This window comes from Asparagus officinalis, chromosome 4, assembly GCF_001876935.1.
Source record: "Asparagus officinalis chromosome 4, Aspof.V1, whole genome shotgun sequence".
In the NCBI taxonomy this organism is placed as follows: domain Eukaryota; kingdom Viridiplantae; phylum Streptophyta; class Magnoliopsida; order Asparagales; family Asparagaceae; genus Asparagus; species Asparagus officinalis.
The window spans coordinates 114,870,711-114,897,391 of record NC_033797.1 but is presented as its reverse complement, the minus strand read 5'-3'; the positions used below and the strand labels follow the sequence as shown (position 1 = coordinate 114,897,391).

The 26,681-nt window shown below is 36.9% G+C and overlaps 1 protein-coding gene across 3 annotated transcripts in view; it reads left to right on the top strand.

The window, feature by feature from the left end:
• LOC109837999 (carboxymethylenebutenolidase homolog) overlaps positions 1–26,676 on the top strand; it is a 27,710-nt gene extending 1,034 nt beyond the window's left edge. The window contains exons 2-4 of one of the 3 annotated variants that reach the window (XM_020406406.1): positions 22,802–23,085; positions 25,902–26,117; positions 26,187–26,676. In XM_020406406.1, the coding sequence (XP_020261995.1) occupies positions 22,802–23,085; positions 25,902–26,117; positions 26,187–26,508 (822 nt within the window). In that variant the 3' untranslated portion in view covers positions 26,509–26,676. Of the gene's footprint in view, positions 1–22,790; positions 23,086–25,901 lie in introns of all 3 variants that reach the window. The other 2 variants (XM_020406405.1, XM_020406407.1) reach the window with 2 other exon arrangements.

Sequence of the window (26,681 nt, the reverse complement as noted above, 5' to 3'; positions counted from 1 at the left end):
ATAATAAATTATATTATTTATTACATAATATATTAATATTTTATATATTATATTATATTTACTATACAATATGTTATTATAATAATATTATTATATTGTTATGTTATTATTAAATATGTTACTAATATATAATCGTTTTATAATTATTAATTTATTATAAGTTATATATTAAAAAGTTATTAATATTATAGCGATTATACTATTATATAGTATATTATTATATCATTATTATATTATTATTTATTATCAATAACTTTTTATTATTTTTATTAGTTTATTTATATCTTATTATTATTTATTATATAATACATTATTAACATATTAAATATTAGTATTTAATATGTTATTATTTTAATATTTAAGATATTTTATTTATTATATTTTTATATTATTTAATAAATATTACTAATATATTAAATTAACTATAATATAGTAAAGTATAGTATAATATGTAGGATCTGTAATAGATACACTAGAACACTAGAGGGGGGTGAATAGTATTCTTTTAAAATTTATGCAAAGTAGATAATAAATTACAATAAAGAATGACAACAATCTCAAAAAATCGCAATCACAAACAATAGATTTTATACTGGTTCCACCAATCTGGTATACATTCAGTCCCCAAGCAAATCCCGCTTAAGATTTCTACTATAATTTTGAATCAAGTATAAAATTAAAACCAAACCTGATCAATTTGTAAGTCCCTCTAAATTACAACACCAATTGACAACACCTTGCCAATTACACACCAATCTCTAGACCAAGAGATCAACCTCTATCAAACCGAGAGAACTTTCCTTGAATCAAACAACTCAATTCCTATAAGCCTTGATTTGTAGTGTTGTGTACAAACAACTCAATTCCTATAAGCCTTGATTTGTAGTGTTGTGTAGCAGTGGCTTAGGAATAATTTTAACTTCTGGAAATTAATTCCTATAAGCCTTGATTTGTAGTGTTGTGTAGCAGTGGCTTAGGAATAATTTTAACTTCTGGAAATTACCTAAATAATTTGTATTTTGAATGATGATCAAAGGCAATTTCAAAAAAGATCTTTTTCTTAATACTTAGCAAAATCTGAATTTTTAACTCTTGAAAAATGCACAAAAATTGATGCTTATAGGTAGATAATTATGTGCCATTTTTCTGAACATATAACTTTTATATAGCCCTTGAAAAGACAAATTTTTAAACTTTAAAAACGTTTAAAAACGGCTATAAACTTCACTAATTCAAACTTTGAATTCTGGAAAAACTGTATCTGTAGTCGACTACAGGACAAAGTAGTCGACTACACTGAGTCTCAACAGACTTTGTGAAGTCAAAAAATTTCTTAGTAGTAGACTATAATGGTCATTAGTCGACTATACTGTAATTAGACATAAACTTGACAGAAACTTAAAAAAACAGATTTTACCTTTAGTAGTTGATTATAAAGTCAATTAGTCGACTACACTGTAAAATAACAGAAACTTAACAGAAACTTGAGAAATTGTTTTTGCCTCTTGTAGTCGACTATAAAGTATATTAGTCGACTACACTGTAAATTGACAAAAACTTATATTTCAGTCATAGGCTTGTGTAGTCGACTAGCTTGAGTAGTCGACTACTATTCTAGTCGACTACTATTCTAATTAGTCGACTATTAAGGGATAAAAATAATATGAATTAAATGTTTTGACAATCAATTATTAACTATAAACTCTAATGGTTAACATAGGAGATTTCTATAGTTAACCAACACACTAAGCATGTGTTAGTGTGTTCTAGTTTCTATGTGTGTGTGTGTGAGTGATCAAGGCTTGTACAATAATTCTAAGTAAAAAAATATAAAAAATTACATTAATGTATAAGTTCTTCATATTCTTTACTTTATAATGCCTTGAACTCATCTTGTACTTGTTCATATTTAATGTTGAAAGCTACATATAAATGTTAGTGCATTTGTATAACACACATAGTATAAATTGTTATCATCAAAATAATATCGTGGAGACATGATATTCAACATTCTTCCCCTTTTTGATGATGACAAACAATTTATGCATATGTAAGTATATTCTAAAAGAATTAGAACATTTGGAAACAAATATACTTACTCCCCCCTGCATAAATGCATATTAGAGTCTATAATATTAACATGAGTCTATAACATTTATACCACTTCTCCCCTTTTGTCATTAACAAAAAGAAATAAACACTTATGCTAAACATGCCATAATTTTTTCAACATGAGCCAATACTTCAAACAGATCATCCAGATTATGAACATAGTCCATAACTTTACTCATCCAAATAGGTAGGTAAAGACTTGCCATAAAGACCAAAAGTTTCACAATGTTCATCACCATAATCTGTTTAAAATATATAGCACATGAATTAAATATCTAAACACCATAAAAGCAACATAAAATCCAGTCACATAAAACATACTAATGTTGAAATAACATAGTAGCAACATATTACACATGTCTTAAAAAACAGATAACTATCACATAGTTTGTAACAATTAAACTTAAACATACCAAAATAAGACATAATTGTTTTGATAACAAACATAAAGTTCATTCAAATACTAAATGATGCATTCATGGTCTTCTAAGATGAAGGTTCTGGAGGAGGTTGATTTCCTTGAAAATATGCATTGAGCTTCATATCCAAGTTATCAAATTTCTTCGTTAACTCCTCCTGATTACTGATGATGTAACTATTCTGAGAATAAAGAGCTCGCTGACCAGCCTCTAACTCAAGGATGCGTGCAGACAAGGTGTTATATTGCACATCCGAGAAGCAAGAGGGTTCTGAGTGCATTTGTGGTGGTTGTTGGCTAGAAGAAGTGCCTGCTTGACTTGAGATTTGAGGAATTTCTTGTGGAATTTGTTCTTGATGAGGGTGAGGTTCATCTTGAGGATTTTGATCATGAATTTCAAAATTAGTTAATTTCATCCTAGTTAGGGCATTAGAGTCAAAGAACTCAATGGAACGAACGACATAATTTTCAGACTTAAAATCAACATGAAATTTATCAAAGATTTTCGTTAAAAAGGCACCATAAGGAAGAAATCCTTTTGATATTGTCAGAAGATTGTCATAATAAACTTCAGCCCAATTAACTGGCACCATAAGGAAGAAATCCTTTTGATATTGTCAGAAGATTGTCATAATAAACTTCAGCCCAATTAACTTGGATATTCCCCATTATAGCATATAATGCAGCCCAATTAACTTGGATATTCCCCATTATAGCATATAATGCTTTTGCTAAATCTAGGAAAATAAAATGAAAACTCCCAGTTTTTGGAAACAAGTTATAAGCTAAGATTCGAGCAATGAAACGAGGAATTAGACAAAGCTTATTCGAATTATTCAATGGTTTACCATAACCCGGAAGAAAAATATGATTGGATAGTAAATCTGAATCATTCATTCTGATTGACCTAAGAGAGACTCCTCAGAAAGGAATGTTAAAATTTTTTCCAATTAACTTAGAAGTCAATTCAATTTCTATTCCTTTGATAAGAGTTTTTAGCTTTTCAGTTCCACTTATAGTTCCTACACGTTCTATATTAGTAAAGAACAGTTGAATTAAAAATGGATATGTGGGTTTTCTGTTTTTAATAGAGAATAATTCAAGCAACCCCACATTTTCAAAGTATGATCAAAAATTTCATGGGATAAAATCATCAAATTTCATAAATCGTCCTGGAAGAACTTTAAATATGGATATTTTGTTAAATTCTTCAAGTAAATCAGGACTTTTTAAATATATGATGATTTCATCATTGACATTAGAATGAACTTGCTTAGATTTCTTAGCCCTAGACATGATAACAACAATAAATGAAACTTGGAGAAAAAGAAAAATTGGTTGAAGATCTTACCCAACAGATAAAACCCTAGATGTAGTCGGCTAAAAGAGGCTGTAGTCGACTACAAGATCTGACAAAGACTTAGAAACAAGAAAATATTGAAAAAGATTTGGAGAAAGATGTTGATTTGAAGAAACCCTAGAATGGAGAACGTGGGTTCTGAAGTGGGGAAAGAGATGAATCGGTTTTTTAGGAGAGGAGTTAGGGTGGTTTTGTTGTAAGGTAAAAAATTGAATGGTCATGATTAGATGAGAAAACAAATATGTGGTTAAAATTTGATCTAGATGAAATATGATATAGGGCTATGATTTGATCAGATAGATATTGAATGGTTGAGAAAAAATTTTCTTAAGTAAAACGGATATTGGGTTGTGGGTTTGATAGGTAAAGGTCTAAAATACTTGAAAACCATAAATATGTAAAATCTGTTTAAGTAGTCAACTATTAAGGAAAGTAGTCGACTACACTGTAATCAACAGAAAGTTAATTTTCAGATTTTAACACAGAGTAGTCGACTATAAGTCAAATTAGTCGACTATACTGTAATTTACAGAATATCCTATATGCAATGCTTGTGTTTGTAGTCGACTATAGGTCAAATTAGTCGACTATTAAGGGTATGTATGCATATGTATTTGTTTTAAAACTTTAATTTAAATATTCAATAGAACATATACCTAATTCCCTTCTTAATTTAACATGAATTTCTTTTTTAAGGGTTTTGTTAACATATCTGCTATTTGTTTATCAGTAGGTATAAATTCTAATAAAATATCACCTTTAAGCACATGATCACGTATAATTTAACATAAACTTCTTCTTTTAGTGGTTTTGTTAATATATCTGCAATTTGTTTATCTGTAGGTATAAACTCTAATGATATGTCACCTTTAAGCACATGATCACGTAAGAAATAATGTCTAATATCAATGTGTTTTGTACGTGAATGTTGAATAGGATTTTTAGATAAATTGATTGTACTTGAATTGTCACACATTATGGATGATATGGGACAATTTATGCTATAATCAGATAATGTTTGTTATATCCATAAAACTTGAGCACATGCAAGACTTATAGCAATATATTCTGCTTCAGTCGTTGATAATGATACTGAATTTTGCTTTTTACTAAACTAAGATACAAGTGAATGTCCTAAGAAATGACATGTTCCACTTGTACTTTTTCTATCGGATTTGCATCCAGCAAAATCAGCATCACTATAAGATAATAAATCAAATATGCTATTCTTTGGATAAAACAACCCATAATTTGTAGTATCTTTAAGATATCTAAAAATTCTTTTCACGGCTTTAAGGTGTGATTCTTTAGGATTAGATTGAAATCTAGCACATAAACATACACTAAACATAATATCAGGTCTACTAGCAGTAATGTAAAGAAGTGATCCAATCATACCTCGATAGAGCTTTTGATCAACATTCTTATTATTTTTATCTTTGTCAAGTGATGTAGTAGTACTCATTGGTGTTGGTTTGCTTGTTGTATTTTCCATTCCAAAATGTTTGAGTAAATATTTAGCATACTTGCTTTGATTGATGAATATTCCTTCTTTTAATTGTTTGATTTGAAGTCTAAAGAAAAATTAAGTTCGCCCATGTGACTCATTTCAAATTCATCCTGCATAGTCTTAGCAAACTCTTGACAAAGATTGTTGTTAGTAGAACAAAAAATAATATCATCTATATATATTTGAATTAATAATATATCTTTATTTATTTTCTTAATAAATAATGTTGAGTCAACCTTTCCAATTTCAAAACCTGAAGTTAAAAGAAAATTTTTTAATCTATCATACCAAGCACGAGGTGCTTGTTTAAGACCATATAAGGTTTTCTTAAGTTTAAAAACATGATGCAACTAATCTAGCTTTGTTTCTAACAACTTGACCAAATTCATCTAATTTGTTTCTAAATATCCATTTTGTTCTAATAATGGATTTATTTTGAGGTCTAGGTATAAGATCTCAAACATTATTTCTAGTAAATTGGTTAAGTTCATCTTGCATAGCAATTATCCAAAATTCATCAACTAAGACTTTTTTTATATTTTTAGGTTCAATAATTAAAATAAAAACAGTATGAGCAATCAAATTAAAATAAGATTTAGTAGTTACTTTATCAGAAATATTACCAATAATTAAATCATGTGGATGACTTTTAACTTCTACAAAATTCTTTGGTAGATCATTTTGTAAATTATCATCTTTTGAAGCATCTATCATTGGGGTATCATTTATATTGTCAACTAAATCATCATCATTATTTAAAACAATAGGTTTTGAAAAATTCTCATCAAAAGAAACATGTATAGATTCTTCAATGACTAATGTTCTTTTGTTATATATTCTATATGTTTTGCTGTGGTTAGAGTATCCAACAAATATTCCTTCGTCAGATTTAGAATCAAATTTATCCTAGTTATCCTTTGTGTTTAAAATAAAACATTTACAACCAAAAACAAATAAGAAACTTTAGGAATTTTATCATAAAATAATTCATAAGATGTTTTTTTTTTAAAATATGTCTTAATAAAACTCTGTTTAGAACATAACATGCTGTAGAAACAACTTCTGTCCAAAATTTTTTTGGTAAATTACTATCATATAACATGGTTCTAGCACATTCTTGTAAAGTTTTATTTTTCTTTCTACAACTTTATTTTGTGGAGCTGCTCGAGGAAAAGAAAAAGTCTTCATTTTGTAGGATCTGAAATAGATACACTAGAGCACTAGAGGGGTGAATAATATTTTTTTAAAATTTATACAAAGTAGATAATAAATTGTAATAAAGAATGACAACAATCTCAAAAAATCACAATCACAAATAAGAGATTTTATACTGGTTCCACCAATCTGGTATACATCCAGTCCCCAAGCAAATCCCGTTTGAAATTTTTACTATAATTTTGAATCAAGTACAAAATTAAAACCAAACATGACCAATTTATAAGTCTCTGCAAATTACAACACCAATTGACAACACCTTACCAATTACACACCAATCTCTAGACCAAGAGATCAACCTCTCTCAAACCGAGAGAACTTTCCTTGAATCAAACAACTCAATTACTATAAGCCTTGATTTGTAGTGTTGTGTAGCAGTGGCTTAGGAATAATTTTAACTTCTGGAAATTGCCTAAATAATTTGTATTTTGAATGAAGAAATGCACTGGAGTACCGATGTCTACCACGCCAATGCTTTTCAAGGAAGCCCATTATGCTTTCGAAAACGATAAGAATTGGTGAATCGATCAAAGGTAATTTCAGAAAAGATCTTTTTCTCAATACTTAGCAAAATCTAAATTTTTAACTCTTAAAAAAGCACAAAAATTGAAGCTTATAGGTAGATAATTATGTGCCATTTTTCTGAACATATAACCTTTATATAGCCCTTGAAAAGATAAATTTTTAAATTTTAAAAACCTTTAAAAAACTGCTATAAACTGTCACTAATTCAAACTTTGAATTCTGAAAAAACTGTATCTGTAGTCGACTACAGGACAAAGTAGTCGACTATATTGAGTCTCAACAGACTCTGTGAAGTCAGAAAATTTCTTAGTAGTCGACTATAATGGTCATTAGTCGACTATATCGTAATCAGACATAAACTTGACAGAAACTTGAAAAACAGATTTTGCCTTTAGTAGTCGACTATAAAGACGATTAGTCGACTACACTGTAAAATAACAGAAACTTAACAGAAACTTAAGAAATTGTTTTTGCCTCTTGTAGTCGACTATAACGTAGATTAGTCGACTATACTATAAATTGACAGAAACTTATATTTCAGTCATAGGCTTGAGTAGTTGACTACTATTCTAATTAGTCGACTAATAAGGGATAAAAATGATATGAATTAAATGTTTTAACAATCAATTATTAACTATAAACTCTAATGGTTAACATAGGGGATTTTTATAGTTAACCAACACACTAAACATGTGTTAGTGTGTTCTAATTTTTATGTGTGTGTGTGAGTGATCAAGGCTTGTACAATAATTCTAAGTAAAAAAAATGTAAAAAATTACATTAATGTATAAGTTCTTCATCTTTTTTACTTCATAATGTATTGAACTCATCTTGTACTTGTTCATATTTGATGTTGAAAGCTGCATATAAATATTAGTGCATTTGTATAACACACATAGTATAAATTGTTATCATCAAAATAACATCGTGGAGACATGATATTGAACATAATATAATAAGCATGTTGATAATAACTCTATATTAATTACATTTAATATATTATGTTAGATATTATATTAACACATTCTCAAACTCAAAATTAAAACACCAAATTTAAAACACCTAAAAGGTTGATGAGGACATTCAGACTCGTGCTCGAGATTTTCGCCGGGTCTATCAGCGCAGGAGGCGCAATATTTCAGCATTATGGTTTTGAATTTAGATGTAATAATTAATTTGAATTTGAATTTCGAATTTCGAATATTTAGTTTCTTTTATTTGGTAGTTAATCAGTGATTGGTTGTGATTGATTGTAACTGATTAAGAGAGAGATTTGAGGGATTGATGAGATTTTCTAAATCTGTAATTACTTATTTAAAGACTCTGTAATCAGAATATGAGATATGGAAGATGAAATAAAATTTTGCATTAGCCTAATTATGGTGTGAAACCTAGGTTACTACGTAATTTTCTTTCCTTGTTTCACAGCCGTAATCTTCTTCTTCTTCTTCCCCACAAAACTTTCGTCCCCACAGCAACCCATTCCTCTCTGCCTCCACCCGCGCACATCCCCAAATCCTGTCGCCCCCTTCAGCCGCGACTCAAGCAACCACCACCACCTCCACAACCGCCGCCAACATCGAACCCAAATCCCACCTCCACCGCCACCAAGTTCCACCTCCGATCCCTCTCCTCCAGCCGCCGCCAATCGCCAGAAACCCACCCTCAAACAGCCGACGCCCATTCCAACGACGCCCAGAACCTAATCCCACTCGTCCTCCTCCTTCCCCACAACTACCGACCCAAAGACAGAAAACCCCCGCCCTGTTCTTCTTCCTCCTCCAATCGAAGCCTTGAGCTCCCAGAGATCGCCGCTCATTCGCCTCTTCCCGTCGCTTTCACCCGCTCTGCCGCCCGCCTATTCATCTTCCCTGTCGCGTTTCCTTCTTTCCTCAGAACGAGTGAAGAGGGGAGTGCTGAGATCAGATCCAATCTATTCAGTCTGATTCCGTTGGCCATTGGTGTATGGCTGATCCCGACGCTGAAGACTACGGACTCGTGCTTGATCCAGGGATTGGCATCGTTGATTTATAGCTGTCCCCGTGGTTCGACTATCAGACGTTCGAGACTGTGCCCGAATACGTCGAACGCGTGACTCATCAGATTGTCAGTAGTGTGGAAGCCCAGTTAGGCATCAGTTCGTTTCATAGGCGTTTCAATCCAGACGCGCCACTTCATCCCAATTACGTGGCTCTCGGAGGAGAACTTCCTCCCCTCATCTTCGGCGTGTACGAACCACCTCCAGAGGAGCCTCCCGTCGAACCAGTTCAACCCGACGAAGGTTTAACTTTCTTTCGCCCAAATATTTTCGGAACTGCTGTTGCATGCATGTTGTTATCAATATTATTATCGATTGTGCTTAAAAAGTGTGAAAAGAAGATGCATCTTGGTGGTATGAGTATTCCAATCAAATCTATCAATACTAATCACATCACCCTCTCAAGGGTTGGTGATGGGGACATCCGGACTCATACACGAGATTTTCGCCGAGTTTATCAGCGCAGGAGGCGCAATATTTCAGCACTGTGGTTTTGAATTTTGATGTAATAATTAGTTTAAATTTTTGAATTTCAAAATTTCGAATTTCGAATTTTATTTGGTAGCTAATTAGTTAATTGGTTGTATTTTGGTTATGAGAGAGATTTGAGGGATTTAGAGGATTTTCCAAATATGTATTTTCTTTATTTAAACTCTCTTGTAATCAGATTGAAGATTATTGATGAATGAAATTAATTTGCTTAAACATGGTGTGAAACCTAAGCGTGATTAGTTTCTTTGTCATCAGCCGTAACTCCTCTTCCTCACAAAAGAAAACAAAAGAAAATCAAAATTCGCACTGTTCATCATCTTCTTCCTGCAGACAATCAGAACCCACCCCACCTCCCTCTTCCCAGTTCGCCGCCCGAAGCCCACCGGACCTCCGCCCTCCTCCTTCGACTCAAGCAACCACCACCACCTCCACAACCGCCGCCAACATCGAACCCAAATCCCACCTCCACCGCCACCAAGTTCCACCTCCGATCCCTCTCCTCCAGCCGCCGCCAATCGCCAGAAACCCACCCTCAAACAGCCGACGCCCATTCCAACGACGCCCAGAACCTAATCCCACTCGTCCTCCTCCTTCCCCACAACTACCGACCCAAAGACAGAAAACCCCCGCCCTGTTCTTCTTCCTCCTCCAATCGAAGCCTTGAGCTCCCAGAGATCGCCGCTCATTCGCCTCTTCCCGTCGCTTTCACCCGCTCTGCCGCCCGCCTATTCATCTTCCCTGTCGCGTTTCCTTCTTTCCTCAGAACGAGTGAAGAGGGGAGTGCTGAGATCAGATCCAATCTATTCAGTCTGATTCCGTTGGCCATTGGTGTATGGCTGATCCCGACGCTGAAGACTACGGACTCGTGCTTGATCCAGGGATTGGCATCGTTGATTTATAGCTGTCCCCGTGGTTCGACTATCAGACGTTCGAGACTGTGCCCGAATACGTCGAACGCGTGACTCATCAGATTGTCAGTAGTGTGGAAGCCCAGTTAGGCATCAGTTCGTTTCATAGACGTTTCAGTCCAGACGCGCCACTTCATCCCAATTATGTGGCTCTCGGAGGGGAACTTCCTCCCCTCATTTTTAGCGTATACGAACCACCTCCAGAGGAGACTCCCGCCGAACCAGTTCAACCCGATGAAGGTTTAACTTTCTTTCGCCCAAATATTTTCGGAATTGCTATTGTTTGCATGTTGCTATCAATATTATTATCGATCGTACTTGTGCTGTATTCAGCTTGATTAAGTGAGCAAGCGAATCTGTTGCTAAGTATTTCTACTTATCTAAATATTACAATTTGAACTGTATTGAGAGAACGAATCATTACATTTATTTTCTGGATAATTTACAAAAGATTTGAACTTAGTACATTACAACTTTTGCTTAAAACCATCGAAAGCTACACTTTATTCTTGAGCTTTCTGCCTAGATCGATCGCTGATTTGGCGAAGCATTGCTGTGTTAATCTTCATACCTGCATCACATTGTTTCGCATCATTTTTGGTATCAGAGTACATGGTTCTAGGTTAGGAAATTTGTTGAGTCTTAGAAAAAATCATCTCTTTAGTTATTAGTACACGTATTTACTTGTTAGTGCATGCCAACCCGTACCGGTCTACCTTATCGTTTAGGAGAGTCAAGTGAGTCGACTAGTGAGTCCTGTATGTCAGGCAGCAGCGATCCCGAACTCCATAAGAAACTCGATGAGCTAGCAGGACAATTAGGTGCCGTAGTCCAGAGTTTAGCAAATCTCCGAAATGAAACCAACGAAAAGTTTGCTAGGCTCGAAGAAGCTTGTGTTGCAACCCCGCCACCGCAAGGTCAATGTTATGAACACTTCGCCCCGCCGCTGCAAGGTCAAGGCTATGGAAACATCGGTCAGCGGCCCCCACATCAACCGGTACCTGATCCGGATGCGCAATACCTGAGGAGTATTAAGATCAGTGCACCAACCTTTGACGGCAAGCTCGACCCACAAGCTTTCTTGGACTGGCTAAAGAGCATAGATCGTTACTTTGATTGGTACGTCCTGACGGAATCCCGAAAGGTCAAGTTCGCTGCTATGAAACTTATCGGACCTGCTTGCCAATATTGGACTAACCTCGAAACGTTAAGGCACATTAGAGGTGAGTTACCGATTACCACTTGGCGAGAAATGACCAACGAACTTAAACAGAAATACCTTCCGCCATTTTTTTTATCATCGATTGCTAGATAAGTGGCATCGTCTCACTCAAGGAACCAAATCTGCGAAAGACTACGTTGCATAATTTGACGAACTGTTTACTAGATGCAACACCATTGAACAAGAGGCGCCAATGAAAGTTTTATTGAAATTTAGAGCTGGATTGAGAAGCGATCTGCAAAACGAACTCTTTGCTAGGGGAATAGACACTCTTGAGAAAGCTTACGCTCTAGTTCAAGATCTAGATGAAGCTAAATCCCATCAATCTTATAGGAATCAGGAGTTTAGAGCTCATTCTTCACAATCTTCTCGTGCCACTACTTCTAGTCATCCTCCGAGTCGATCTAACCCAGTTCTTCCCAGTCTAAAGTCGACCCCAAAGGCAAGGAGCCGGAGAGAGATTTCTCCAAGATTGGTGCTCACGTCAAGTGCTACAAATGCCAAGGGTATGGGCATGTTTCTGCGAACTGTCCGATCCGTCACAAGGTTGCTATCATTGATGGACAATACGAATACGAACCTGAACCTGACGGTGACGAGTTTGTCCATCAAGTTGACGATGATACAGATGATTTCGAGGATGATGCAGATGATACTATCTTGAGTTGTCTTAGACAAATTGAAACTCCTACTGTAGATGATTTCGAGGATGATGCAGATGATACTATCTTGAGTTGTCTTAGACAAATTGAAACTCCTACTGTATCAGTTGTCAGATGCGCCATCTCTTAGACAAATTGAAACTCCTACTGTATCAGTTGTCAGATGCGCCATCTCTCAACCCAAGACTGTTGATGATTGGAGACGTACTTCTATTTTCCATACGTTCACCAAGATTGGTGATAAAAATTATAAGGTGATCGTGGACAGTGGGAGTTGTATCAACGTAGTCTCCTCAGCTGTGATCGCTAAGCTCGGTCTCAAGGTTGTACCCCATCCTAATCCATACAAGGTATCATGGATTAACGACACCGCCTTCAATTTCCAAGAGAGATACCTAGTCCCTCTTCAATTTGCCATTTATAAGGACAAAGTTTGTCCCTCTTCAATTTGCCATTTATAAGGACAAAGTTTGGTGCGATGTTCTGAAAATGGATGTGGGTCAAGTTATTCTTGGAAGGCCTTGGTTATTTGATAACGATGTGCATATTTTCGGGCGATCCAACATGCTATTGTTTGAGCATGACGGGAAAAAGGTCAAGATCCTTCCCGTTTAGCCGAAAGGAAATGACAAGAAGCCCGATCCAAACAAGTCTTCCAAAGGCGTTAACTTGATTGGAGCTAAAGAGATTGATCGCGAACTGATCAACGGAGCTCTTATTTTTGCCCTTGCCGCTAGAGAAGCTTCGAAGGATATTTCTAACGTGGTTCCCCCAGAAGTCGCTACTGTGTTGGAAGAATTTTCTGACGTCTTCCCTGAAGACCTCCCGGACCAATTACCCCCGATGCGTGATATTCAACAAGCAATTGATTTAGTCCCGGGAGCAACCCTTCCCAATTTGCCTCACTATCGGATGAACCCCAATGAGCATGCAGAGCTGAAAAGGCAAGTTGATGAGCTATTGAAGAAGGGCTTTGTGAAAGAGAGCATGAGCCATTGTGCGGTTCCTGCATTACTGACGCCCAAGAAAGATGGCACATGGCGTATGTGTGTGGATAGCCGTGCAATCAACAAGATCACGGTGAAATATCGTTTTCCCATTCCCCGGTTGGATGACATGTTTGACTTAATGTCTGGAGCCACCATCTTCTTTAAGATTGATCTTAAGAGTGGCTACCATCAGATTCGCATCCGTCCCGGTGACGAATGGAAAATCACTTTCAAGACGAAAGATGGATTGTACGAATGGATGATCATGCCCTTTGGGTTGACTAATGCTCCGAGCACTTTTATGAGAGTGATGACTCAAGTACTCCGCTCCTTCACGGGAAAATTTTTGGTTGTGTACTTCGACGATATCCTTATTTATAGTAACTCTCGTGAGCAGCATGTGAACCATCTGCGTTAAGTCTGTGCCGTGTTAAGAAAAGAGCAACTTTATGCTAATCCTAAGAAATGTACTTTTCTTACACAGCAAGTTATTTTTCTAGGATTCATGGTCTCGTCTGAAGGAGTATCCGCTGACCCTGAAAAGGTCAGAGCTATCGAAGAATGGCCCGAACCAAAGAACATTAGAGACGTTCGAAGTTTTCACGGACTCGCTACTTTTTATCGTCGGTTTATTAAGGGCTTCAGTACCATCATGGTCCCTATTACCGATTGCTTGAAGAAAGGTGAGTTCGAGTGGTCAAAAACTGCTACCAAGGCATTTGAAGAGATCAAGCAAAGAATGTCGCAGGCTCCTGTTATGCGCCTGCCCGATTTTTCTAAAGTCTTTGAAATTGTGTGCGATGCCTCTGGTATTGGTATAGGTGGAGTCCTATCTCAAGAAGGACATCCCGTTGCTTACTTTAGTGAGAAGCTTAATGACACTAGGCAACGTTATTCCACCTACGATAAAGAGTTCTATGCGGTGATACAATCTCTTCGACACTGGCATCACTATCTGCTACCATAAGAATTCGTCATATTTTCTGACCACGAAGCTCTTCGATATATTCACTCCCAAAAGAAATTGAACGCTAGACATGGTCGTTGGGTTGAGTTCCTCCAGGATTATACCTACACGATCAAACATAAAGCGGGAGTAGAAAATAAAGCCGCCGACGCACTCAGTCATCGCATGCACCTCCTCTCCACTTTGAGTGCGGAAGTAATCGGCTTTGAGAAAGTCAAAGACCAATATGAATCGTGCCCTGATTTTAGCGAAATTTATACTTTGCTGAATGATGGAGTGACTCGTGAAATTAATGGCTTTCTCCTAAAGGATGAATATCTTTTCCATTTTCGCAAGTTGTGTATTCCTGAAACCTCCCTGAGAGAATTCTTAATTTGGGAACTACACGCTGGAGGTCTTGCAAGACATTTTGGGAATAACAAGACTGTTGAAGCAGTTGAAAGTCGCTTCTATTGGCCAAGCATTAAACGCGACGTTGTTAGGCTAGTGGGTCGATGTCACATCTGCCAGCTGGCGAAACAACGTAAGCAGAACACTGGCTTGTACACTCCTCTCCCTGTGCCAAGTTGTCCATGGCAGGATGTTAGTATGGATTTCGTGTTAGGACTCCCGAAAACGATTAGAAAACACGATTCTGTCTTTGTTGTTGTGGACCGTTTCTCCAAAATGGCCCATTTCATACCATGCTTCAAAACTTCCGACGCTTCTCATGTAGCCAAGCTATACTTCAACGAAGTTGTTAAACTGCACGGACTTCCGAAAACAATCGTGTCAGATAGGGATGTTAAATTTACAAGTTATTTTTGGAAAACCCTTTGGCACAAAATGGGAACCAAACTTTAATTCTCTACGGCCTTTCATCCCCAGACTGACGGCCAAACTGAGGTAGTCAATCGGAGCTTAGGTAACCTATTGAGATCGCTAGTTAGTGAGAATCTTAGGAGTTGGGATCAACATCTGCCTACTGCTGAATTTGCCTATAATAACTCTGTTAATAGGTCTATAGGTGTCAGTCCAGCTGAAGTCGTGTATGGTTACAAACCTAGACAACCTATAGATCTTGTCCCCGTATCTGCACATCATAGAGTATCTGAGTCAGCATCTGCATTTGCATCTCACATTCATGACTTGCATAAAGACATCAGTAAAAAGATCAATGACAGCAATGCTAACTATAAAATGCGAGCAGATCTAAGAAGAAAGTTTAAAGAATTTAATGTTGGTGATTATGTGATGGTTCGGATACGTCCGGAACGGTTTCCTCCGGGAAAAGAATTTAATGTTGGTGATTATGTGATGGTTCGGATACGTCCGGAACGGTTTCCTCCGGGAACTGTTTAAAAGTTGCATGTGCGAAGTGCAGGGCCTTTTAAAATTCTCAAGAAAATTAATGATAATGCTTATGTTCTCGACCTTCCCGAAGGTTTTAATATTGGTTCGACTTTTAATATTAAGGATTTAGTAGTGTACAAAGGCCTACATTTTAACCCTGACAACCCACTGGTTGATGAGCCTACCCCTGAGCCTATTTTTGAGAGCTCCCCTTTACCTCCACTTCCCCAGATATCACCTACATATACAGCACATGACATTGATACTATTATTGATGATAACATTGTTTCTACTAGCAATGGTGGTATCCGCAGGTACTTGGTACGTTGGAAAGGGCGACCTGAGTCCGAAGACACTTGGCCTCGATAGGGATGACTTGCAGAGGCTGGATCCAGATCTTCTTGAGCAGTATGACAGCCGTTCTGATTTACACTCGACAGGGTCGAGTTCTCTCCCACCCGGGGAGAATGATGAGGACATTCAGACTCGTGCTCGAGATTTTTGCCGGGTCTATCAGCGTAGGAGGCGCAATATTTCAGCATTATGGTTTTGAATTTAGATGTAATAATTAATTTGAATTTGAATTTCGAATTTCGAATATTTAGTTTCTTTTATTTGGTAGTTAATTAGTTATTGGTTATGATTGATTGTAACTGATTAAGAGAGATTTGAGGGATTGATGAGATTTTCTAAATCTGTAATTGCTTATTTAAAGACTCTGTAATCAGAATATGAGATATGGAAGATGAAATAAAATTTTGTATTAGCCTAATTATGGTGTGAAACCTAGGTTACTACGTAATTTTCTTTCCTTGTTTCACAGTCGTAATCTTCTTCTTCTTCTTCCCCACAAAACTTTCGTCCCCACAGCAACCCATTCCTCTCTGCCTCCACCCGCGCACATCCCCAAATCCTGTCGCCCTCCTTCAGCCGACCCTCGATCCCTCTCCGCCAGCCGCCCGGCCAAAAAGCGCCTGAAACCCACCCTTTAAACAGTCGACGCCCAGTCCAACGACGCCCAGAACCCAATCCCACTCGTCCTCCTCCTTCCCCACAACTACCGACCCAAAGACAGAAAACCCCCGCCCTGTTCTTCCTCCTCCAATCGAAGCCTCGAGCTCCCAGAGATCGCCGCTCGTTCGCCTCTTCCCGCCACCTTCACCCGCTCCGCCGCCCGCCTATTCATCTTCCCTGCCGCGTTTCCTTCTTTCCTCAGAACGAGTGAAGAGGGGAGTGCTGAGATCAGATCCAATCTATTCAGTCCGATTCCGTTGGCCATTGGTGCATGGCTGATCCCGACGCTGAAGACTACGGACTCGTGCTTGATCCAGAGACTGACATCGTTGATTTACAGCTGTCCCCGTGGTTCGACTATCAGACGTTCGAGACTGTGCCCGAATACGTTGAACGCGTGACTCATCAGATTGTCAGTAGTATGGAAGCCCAGTTAGGCATCAGTTCGTTTCATAGACGTTTCAGTCCAGACGCGCCACTTCATCCCAATTACGTGGCTCTCGGAGGGGAACTTTTTCCCCTCATTTTTGACGTATACGAACCACCTCCAGAGGAGCCTCCCGCCGAACCAGATCAACCCGAAGAAGGTTTAACTTTCTTTCGCCCAAATATTTTCGGAACTGCTATTGCTTGCATGTTGCTATCAATATTATTATCGATCGTACTTGTGCTGTATTCAGCTTGATTAAGTGAGCGAGCGAATCTGTTGCTAAGTATTTCTACTTATCTAAATATTACAATTTGAACTGTATTGAGAGAACGAATCATTACATTTATTTTCTGGATAATTTACAAAAGATTTGAACTTAGTACATTGCAACTTTTGCTTAAAAACCATCGAAAGCTACACTTTATTCTTGAGCTTCCTGCCTAGATCGATCGCTGATTTGACGAAGCATTGCTGTCGTTAATCTTCATACCTGCATCACATTGTTTCGCATCAAAGGTGTTTTAAAATAAGTATTGTGTTGTTTGAGGATGATTTAGCTCAAATAACACCATGGTTTTTAAATGCATGATGTTTTATTTTTGGTAAAAACACCATGAAAAAAAAGTAAAACACCATGGTATCCAAACAGAGCCTAGTTTTTTTTGTTTTGTTTTTGTAATTTTTTATCGCTTTAATTTGTAAATGCCTTTTTTGCCTATTTCCATTAATGCAGTTCATCTCATCTTATTCCTGAACAGTAATTTTGGGATTTACTCCTCAGATCCTCTTTACTTTGAAGAGCTTATTTCTAGAGAAATTTACTCGTTACCTTGCCTTTACCTCTGAGACCTGTTGGGACTACAAATAAAATGGATTAGTAAGGCAAATAACAATGAAATGACCAAAGGTAATTCTTAGTAGTAAGACACCGATATTTTTTAACGTGTAGTAAAAAAACGTGGAATCTAGTCCAGAAAAATCTTTCACTATTAAAATAATTGATATACAAAGTTCCATCTCTAGACACTTGCTAGAGGTACATGATACATGAATAACTAGTATTGAAGAAAAAAGGGCTTCTTCAGCACTAGAAAAGTAACATACAAGACCGAGTGAAAACACTCACTCCCTTTTGTCTAGACACTTGCTAGAGGTACATGATACATGAATAACTAGTATTGAAGAAAGGAGGGTTTCTTCAGTACCAAAAAAGTAACATGCAAGACCGGGTGAAAACACTTCCTTTACTTGTTGCTTCTGCTTTATTTGCTTAAATTAATGAAATTGCTTCGCATTTATAGGCCAAAGCTTCACATGTGAATGTAACACCTCAGCACAAATTAAAGTTAGCTGCACACTAGACTAGTAGCTCTCCAATATTGACATAAGTTTATTGAACAATTCTTTTTGTTTTTTTCACCAGGGTTCATTTATGGGTTTCACCGACCCATAAGTTTATTGTGTGGTGTCCAAATAGGGGACCCACACAACAATGAGAGCATGGTGGATCTAACCCCTTTTTGTAAGATGGAATGAGAGCATCAGTGGCAGTAGTATGATAATCAAACTTAATAATTTTAATTAGTTGATCTGGAAGTTAGATAGAGGATAATATTTTTTGCAAGGATTTATATGATCCTATTGAAGGAAGCCCCAATATAAAGCACTTGAACAAGTTCCAAAGCATCACGAACTATCTAGTAACGATAAAAGTTATTTTTGACCACAAAGTACAAGTGTTGCTGTTGTTGGGATCATTGTCGGACAACTAGGATATCCTTTTTATAAGCATAATAAATTTTGCTCCGAACGGCATCGTCTTGATGAGTGTTGTTACTGGTAGCCTGTTCAATGAAGAAACCTTAAGAAAGATGTCAGGCTCAGAACATGCACAAGCCCTCGTCACGGAAGATAGAGGAAGTAGGAGTACAACGTCGGCGATTTTCTTCAAGAACTCTAGAAACAAATCAAAATCTAGATCAAGTGAGTCTTCAAATTGAAGAAAGACGGAGAAAAGTGTTGAATCACAAAATACGGTTGGTCGCCAAAGGTTTTTGGCAGAAGAAAGGAGTTGATTTTGACAAGATTTTTTCTGCAGTTATGAAGATGACGTCAATCATGTCAGTTTAGTTGCAAAAATGTATCGCTTGATCCTCGACAGAAGTAGAGTATATCACATTTGCAGATGCTGGTAAAGAAATATTGTGAATGAAAGGGTTTCTCCAAGAATTGGGTTTGAAGCAAGGTGATTACGTTTTGACAATCAGAGCGCTATTGATTTTAGCAAGAATAATATTTACCATTTTCGAAGAAGCATATAGATGTGAGATACCACTAGTTAAGAGATGTAATGGAAGAGAAGCATATAATTATGTAGAAGATTCATACTGATAACAATCCGGTTGATATGTTGACAAATGAGAAGCAATTTCATTGGTTTATAAATGAGAAACAAACTCATTAATTGAAGCAGACCAAACCAGAACAAGCAGTGTGTGTGGGAGAGAGAAAAAGTGAGAAAAGAGAGTGGGTGTATCCACACCAGTTTTTGTGTTTCACCCCTGTTTTGTATTCCTTCTTAGTGTAAAAGAAGTCTTATTTTCTTCCCTACTTGTTGTTGGTGTACTTCTAGAAAGTGTCCAAGGACAAAACTTTATGCACCCATTGTTTTCATAGTGGAAGATTTCTCTAGACTATGTTTATTGGTTTTTACCTTTAGTTGAAGAGTTTTCCACATTAAAAATACCATTGTATTTCTAAGAATTTTCTTTGGTCATTTCATTATTATTTGCCTTATTAATCTATTTTATTTACAGGAAGAAGTCACTTGATCACCTCATTTTTCCAACACATGTCTCGTTAGCTTGTGGAAATTCGTTCTAAATATTATTGGTTATGGATTACTTGTATATGCTCTCTATATGTAATAGCATAGATTTTATTTGGGAAGCATGGGTACAGACATATGATATGGGCTCAGCATGACATCGATGTAATAACACAACAATTCCTTAAAAATTATGACATGAGGAGAAGACATCATGCAAAATGTACACATACACATATGCGAGTTAGAATCCTCACAACACCAGTTAGAGGATTTCTCTATGGTCGGAACTCTAAGCCAACAACAGTGAAATACAAGCAATAGGGAAATCTTTGCAACTGATTGAGAATGCGATGAGATATCTGTTTCAATAATTTAATCATCCCTAATCTTAGAAATATAACCTGTTTTTCTCTTAATTTCTTAACTTCCAACATCTTTGATGGATAGGCTAATTTTTTTAGCCTAATCTTAGATGTCGGGAACGTGTGACACTATAGCAAACCATGACATCGGTTCAATCGTCTTGGAACGCGGTACACTAGCGTTTTGGGTCGCGTACTGAGCAACCCGATTTAGAATTCAAATTAGTAAATATTTGAAAACAAAAAGCATTTTTTTGAAAAAAATAAACAACAAAGAGTGTACCTTAATTGCACTTGAAAATTCTTTTACTATCATTGATCCTTGAATTTGACATTTATAAAAAATTGTACATTAAGGCATTTAGATTCCTATATTTAAAAACTGAACCTAAAACATACCACGTTCCCTAGTGTACCATATAAGCCCACCCTCATCGTACTCAATTCCAAATAAGTGGCCTACCACCCTCTCGTTCCCGTTCCATGAACTAGAACATACAGGGTCCCATGTAACTATGAGCCCAATCTATTATTTAGCTTTCTAAATCTCTTTCGCGCATTCCATTTTGTAGCATCAGATTCTAGTCCTCTGCCTTTTTACTTTCCTCTGAATTAGTTAGCTCCCAAGAAAAATTCATAGATTGTGTATTTAGTCTAGAATCCTAAGCCTTAACCTAATTTATTTATAGTATTTGAGTTTATTTATCCAAGCACACAAATGATAGCCAAATGTTAGTTTCCACTTGATTTAGAGTTTGTAATGCTAAGTTTAATGCCATATTCAAAGAGCATTTGCATGTTTACCTTGCTTGACAATTATTTAGAGTTTCTTCTAGGTTCGAAAAGAAAAACATTTTACAAATTAATATGTTATAAATAATTGGAGCGAACTCTGAGTTTGAATTTGATTTTGTTGGTAAGTTATCAAATACATAGAAGTCGGGAACTTGGGACGCTATAGCAAACTGTCGGTTGGGTTCCATCGTCCCATTTTTGCGTGGAACACGAACCGATTCACCAACTTTAGCGACCCGATTTAGAATTCAGACTAGTTAAAATTTTTAAAAAATAACGCTTTTTAAAAGAAGAGAATTTAAAACACATGAGAAATTAAGCAAATGATGTATACCTTAATTGCAACATGATTCTCAAGGTTCTTTTACCATTCCGTTACTAGTATCAGCTAGTATATTTTTTAAATTTGACTTTTGCAAAACCCGTGATTCCTACAGTTAAGAACCAATCCTAAAGCGTCCCACGTTGCTTGGCGTATTGTATAAACCTATACCCATCGTACCCGATTCCTAATGAGTGGCGTACCACGCTCTCGTACCTGTCCCGTGAACCGAAGCAAATCGGGTTCCATGCAACTATGGTCAACTATTATGTTCAAGGATTGCTTCAAAATCTGGAAGATTTGGGGAGTAAATAGGATAAATAGGAGACTCCCGTTTCTTTTATCAGGGAAGTTTTAATTACCAAAGAAAATACCTCATGTGTGGAGAGAGTTAATGCAGACAGTAATGTCATCGTGGTGTTCAAGTGGTAGGTCTGCTAAAAATTTCTCTATCCACAGTCCTTGATGCTATTAATTGGGAGACCTGATTGTAGGAATTTACTAAAAATCAGGACCCTAGAGGATCTGAAACGAGCCCACCACTAAAATTGAAACAAAGATAAAATAAAACCTTAATGATTTAAATCCTTAGAATCTTACACCATCCCCAATTAAATCAAAGAAAGAGATAAAATAATGCAATTTAGAACATGACTCAACAACTAGTGTACAATGTCCTTCACATTGTAGGCGGTGTTTACTAGTGTATTAGGTTAGCATCTGACACGTATTAGAGTGTTCCTTCACATGCACATTCACGCTGCACACTCAGTCATGCTTTCTCATATACACAAATGCACAACCACAACCACAAATTGGATGCCATGATATTAAGCCATTTTTTTAACCTTTTAAACATGACACCACTCTGCATGTTGGTGTTGCTGTGATGTCTCTCATATGTGTCATCTTGTTGTTAATTGTATAAACATGAATACAGAATTTTGATCTTATGTGCTTTGTGAGATTTCACTTATTCGTCATCACACATGTCACAGACATTATGTGGCCCTGTCTTCATGCTGTCAAAATTTTAGGCGAACAAGTAGAAGACCAGTGGAGTCTCTTATGTTTCTGTAATTTGATTTATGGTATTTAGAAATGATCTTAATAAAATTTCCTTAGTCACTTGTTTCTTCCTTCCAGTGTGTGCTTTTAGCAACTTCAAATGAAAGCATGTTGTCCTTTTCTATTTGTTGGTTTTTGGTTTTCACAAATAAAATATTTGTTGCTGTGTTGGGCTTACTTTTATAAGAACACGTGCATCTTCTGACTGTAACATTTCAGTTCCGATCCAGAGAAGCTATTTTTACAACCATGGATGCCCAATCCTCAAGAGGGATGCAGCTGGTAGAGTTATGTGCCAAGTGAAATTGGAGGATGATGTTGATGATGAGACGTGTGAATTGGTTAGTGGACTTGAACTTGTTATAGGGGAGGGCCAGGACAGCATCCGTGCTTATCTGTTGAAGGCAGTAAAGAACAACAATGGAACTGGTGTGCTTCTTCTATCTGATATATTTGGATTTGAAGATTCCTCTACACGGGACTTTGCGTATCGGGTTGCTTGCAATGGTTACAAGTATGTTTTTCTTCCTGTTCATTACACGTGTAGGATGTTATATTACTTGTCCTGTTGTATCTGTTGATCATTTTATTCGAATTTCTTTCTTCATATGTTGCGAGCACGATATACTAACCGCCTTATATTGTTCAACTGGATTTTCATTTGTAGACCCAGTTTTCTTGAATTTTACCTAGACCTTGTCAAATTAAACCATCTGTAGACGCTCATCCTTGAAGCAAGTTTCTGGTCTTTGAAAGCATTTTCCTCGCAGACCCCATCACAATCACCTAGTTTTTAATTGACAAAAACAATTTTTAGGCTATGTAATGAATATAATTAGTGCCAAATGATGATAAAATTGCTGAAATTCTCATTTACTAGGAGGGAGCATACTAGACTCAATCTTACTCTGAACTGGAGAAAAGGGTTCTTATTTATAGTTGCAATTGCAAGCAGCTACCCTGGAGGGCTTCCAATGCAATTGGCGTTGACCTTCTACTTCAATTGGTCTTATTGAATTCCGAGGCCACGCTTCGCATGTTTTCTATCACAGAACTTGTCGTGGCTTTTTCTGAAATTATCATAGTCCACTCACCGCCTAATTTTACTGCATATATTGGCATGGTGCTTATTGGAACTTTATTTGCACTGTGGCTTCATTTACTATTTGGAGCTTGTTAGTTGTCGTAAAGACTAGAGTTTAGCACTCAAATCCCATCCTTTGGTGTGATGCGACTTGAGGGAACATCTGGCACGGAATGACATCTTCATGAGGTTATATCAATTGTATTGCATTCTTCTTCTAGTCATATATGCCTTTTCTTGGGAAATAAATGTGCTTGTCCCTTCAAAGAAGCCGTCCATCACAAACATCATTATTTATTGGATTGATTTTTGGTTGCATGAATTTAAGATGACAACCAATAGGTAGGTTTTACCTGGCCTATTAGGTTCATGGTGAGCCTATTTTTTGCCCAGACATTTCTAGCAAAGAATTCAGCACCGACCAGAGACAATATCAGGTTGATGGCACACCATACCCATAGGCCATTCTTCCGTGGCAACTTTTATTTGTTAGGCTCCATTATTGATCCATTTTTTGATAGAAAAGACAACATATAACGATAACGAGTATTCACTTGTCAAACTCTAATTATATCCTCTTACACAGTAAACCAACTTCCGTGCATAATCTCATTGATGCGATATAGGTAGCATGAACAATAATATAGTGTAGTTGTGTAGCGTCAGACCCGAGTGTGTCATGTGTACTTTAAGAATTTTTGTTGTTAAGACAGTCTGTCTTCATGCAATATAGGATATGATCAAGTCTTTGCCATACACTTGTATTTTTAAACACTACTGTCTTCATGCAATATAGGATATGATCAAGTCTTTGCCATACACTTGTATTTTTAGACACTTTGTCCGCTTATCTCCCTCTTTCAGCAAGTAACTACAATGTTTAAGTCTCGTAAATTCAAATGACCTCCCGTCCACTTTGGCCCCTGTGAGCTTAAATTCTACTTGCTTCCCATGCCCTTGCTCCTCATGTGTCCGTGTTACTGTATCATCATTTGTGTAGGAATTAAAATTTTTGAATGTTTCTGAAGTAACGAATCATCCACCGCTACACCTGCACACACAAACCACACTCATCTTTTAGGTTTTATAGGTTCTATCCACTTCAATTGGATTCAAGAGATTGAAAGGGCAAGCTTTGCTGGTTTTACCACTATTGCCGGTTTTCATGGCAAACTTACACCTCTTTATCCTACAACTGTCTGTAATGTATATTTCTTCGAAGAAGCCCTGGAGGCTTACACCATGAGAGGGAAGAAAGTCTTTGAACGGGAGAGGAGACACCCCAGAGGAGAGGGCAAGTCTTCACATTCGAAGAAGACCACTTCGATGAAAGGGGAAAGAACCTGGTGGAAGGGAGAAATTATTTGATCTAATGGGCTCAATTTGTGCACATAGATCTCAGCAATCTTCGAAACTTGTTAGTAGGATAATAAGCTGGCAAAAGGACTGCCCTCACTTCCGATTGACACATTTGACAATCTCCTACTGGTGTTGTGCCTGCCGACTAAGCTAAGATTAGTTGGTACATTGCGCATTTAATCGTATAATTTCTCATATTCATGCACAATACTTTTCTGGTTTAATCTTAACCTATTCCTCATTTTTTTGGGGTTGAAAATGCGATATCTCGCTCCTCCTGTTTTCAGGGTGGAAATTCCCCTCTCTTGCACCCTTCATACCTTTGACCTCTCACCACCCTTTTTTATTGGACACCCTTGTATCATCCCCTCTTAACTAACCAAGCTCATCTTAAATTGGTTCTGCAGGTTTAGTGTCAACTTTGAGTTATTTGATTTCTTTTTTTATTTTAAATTTCCTATTTCTTAGTCTAGTTTCAAGCTTGTATATTTTTATAAATAGACCCCCAATACTATTACCGAATTACAGACAGACCTCCTGTACCATAATTGTTGCAGGTAGATCCCCCGAGTTGTTTTCTTACTGTTACCTTTAAAGGTATATTTGTCAAAAAATAATTCTCTCTCTTGGGTAAAACAATCAAACAAATTTCACTCAAGGGGTCTATCTGCAACAAATTTCACTACAAGGGGTCTATCTGCAATAACTTTTGTGATAATTGCTTAATTAGTCATATGCAAAATATCTTTTTATCCTTGTGATCTAAAGTTGCATAGCTAATTGAATTTGTACTCTTCCATTCATTACCCTACTGACACATTAGTATATATCAAAACTTCTGCATCTCTTGTAAATTCACAGTTTCCATTTTGACATTTCATTAACAGTGTACTTTTACCTGATCTTTTTCGTGGGGACCCATGGAGCCAAAGCCGCCTCCATACTGAATTTGAGCCATGGCTAACAAGCCAACTAGCATCAAGGGTAGCAAAGGATATTGATACATCAGTCAAGTGGCTTGCCAATGAATTCACAGCAGCTGGAATATCGGAGAAGCTCGGTATAATTGGATTCTGTTTTGGTGGTGGAAAGCTAATTGAGACATTGGCTCGGGATCAGCACTCAAAATTTGGCACTGGATTCTGTTTTGGTGGTGGAAAGCTAATTGAGACATTGGCTCGGGATCAGCACTCAAAATTTGGCACAGGCGTCTGTTTCTACGGAACACGGATCGATACATCTTTAGCTAGAGACATCAAAGTTCCTGTCCTGTTTATATGCGGGGATAAGGATCATCTTTGTCCTCTTGGTATATTAGAGGAGGTGGAGAAGAAAGTTGAGGGTTCGAGGGTAGTAATCTACTCTGGAAGAGGGCATGGATTTGCTCATCGGCCAGAATCTCAGGAAGAAGATGATGATGCGGAGAATGCTTTTGCCATTATGAGGAGTTGGCTACAGGATTGCTTGGTTTCGGTTAAGAACCGTATTGTATAACCTTTAAAAAGTTTTTAGATGTTGTTTCAGTTATATGAATAGGGTAGTGTTCATGCTGTTGTTTATTCTGTTCAACTTCTAGTTGTTTCTCACATTCTACAAGTGTGTTGTGGTAATTAAGTTTGTATGTGATTTATTGTATCGTATATGAGTTGTTTTTGGTGATTATGTTG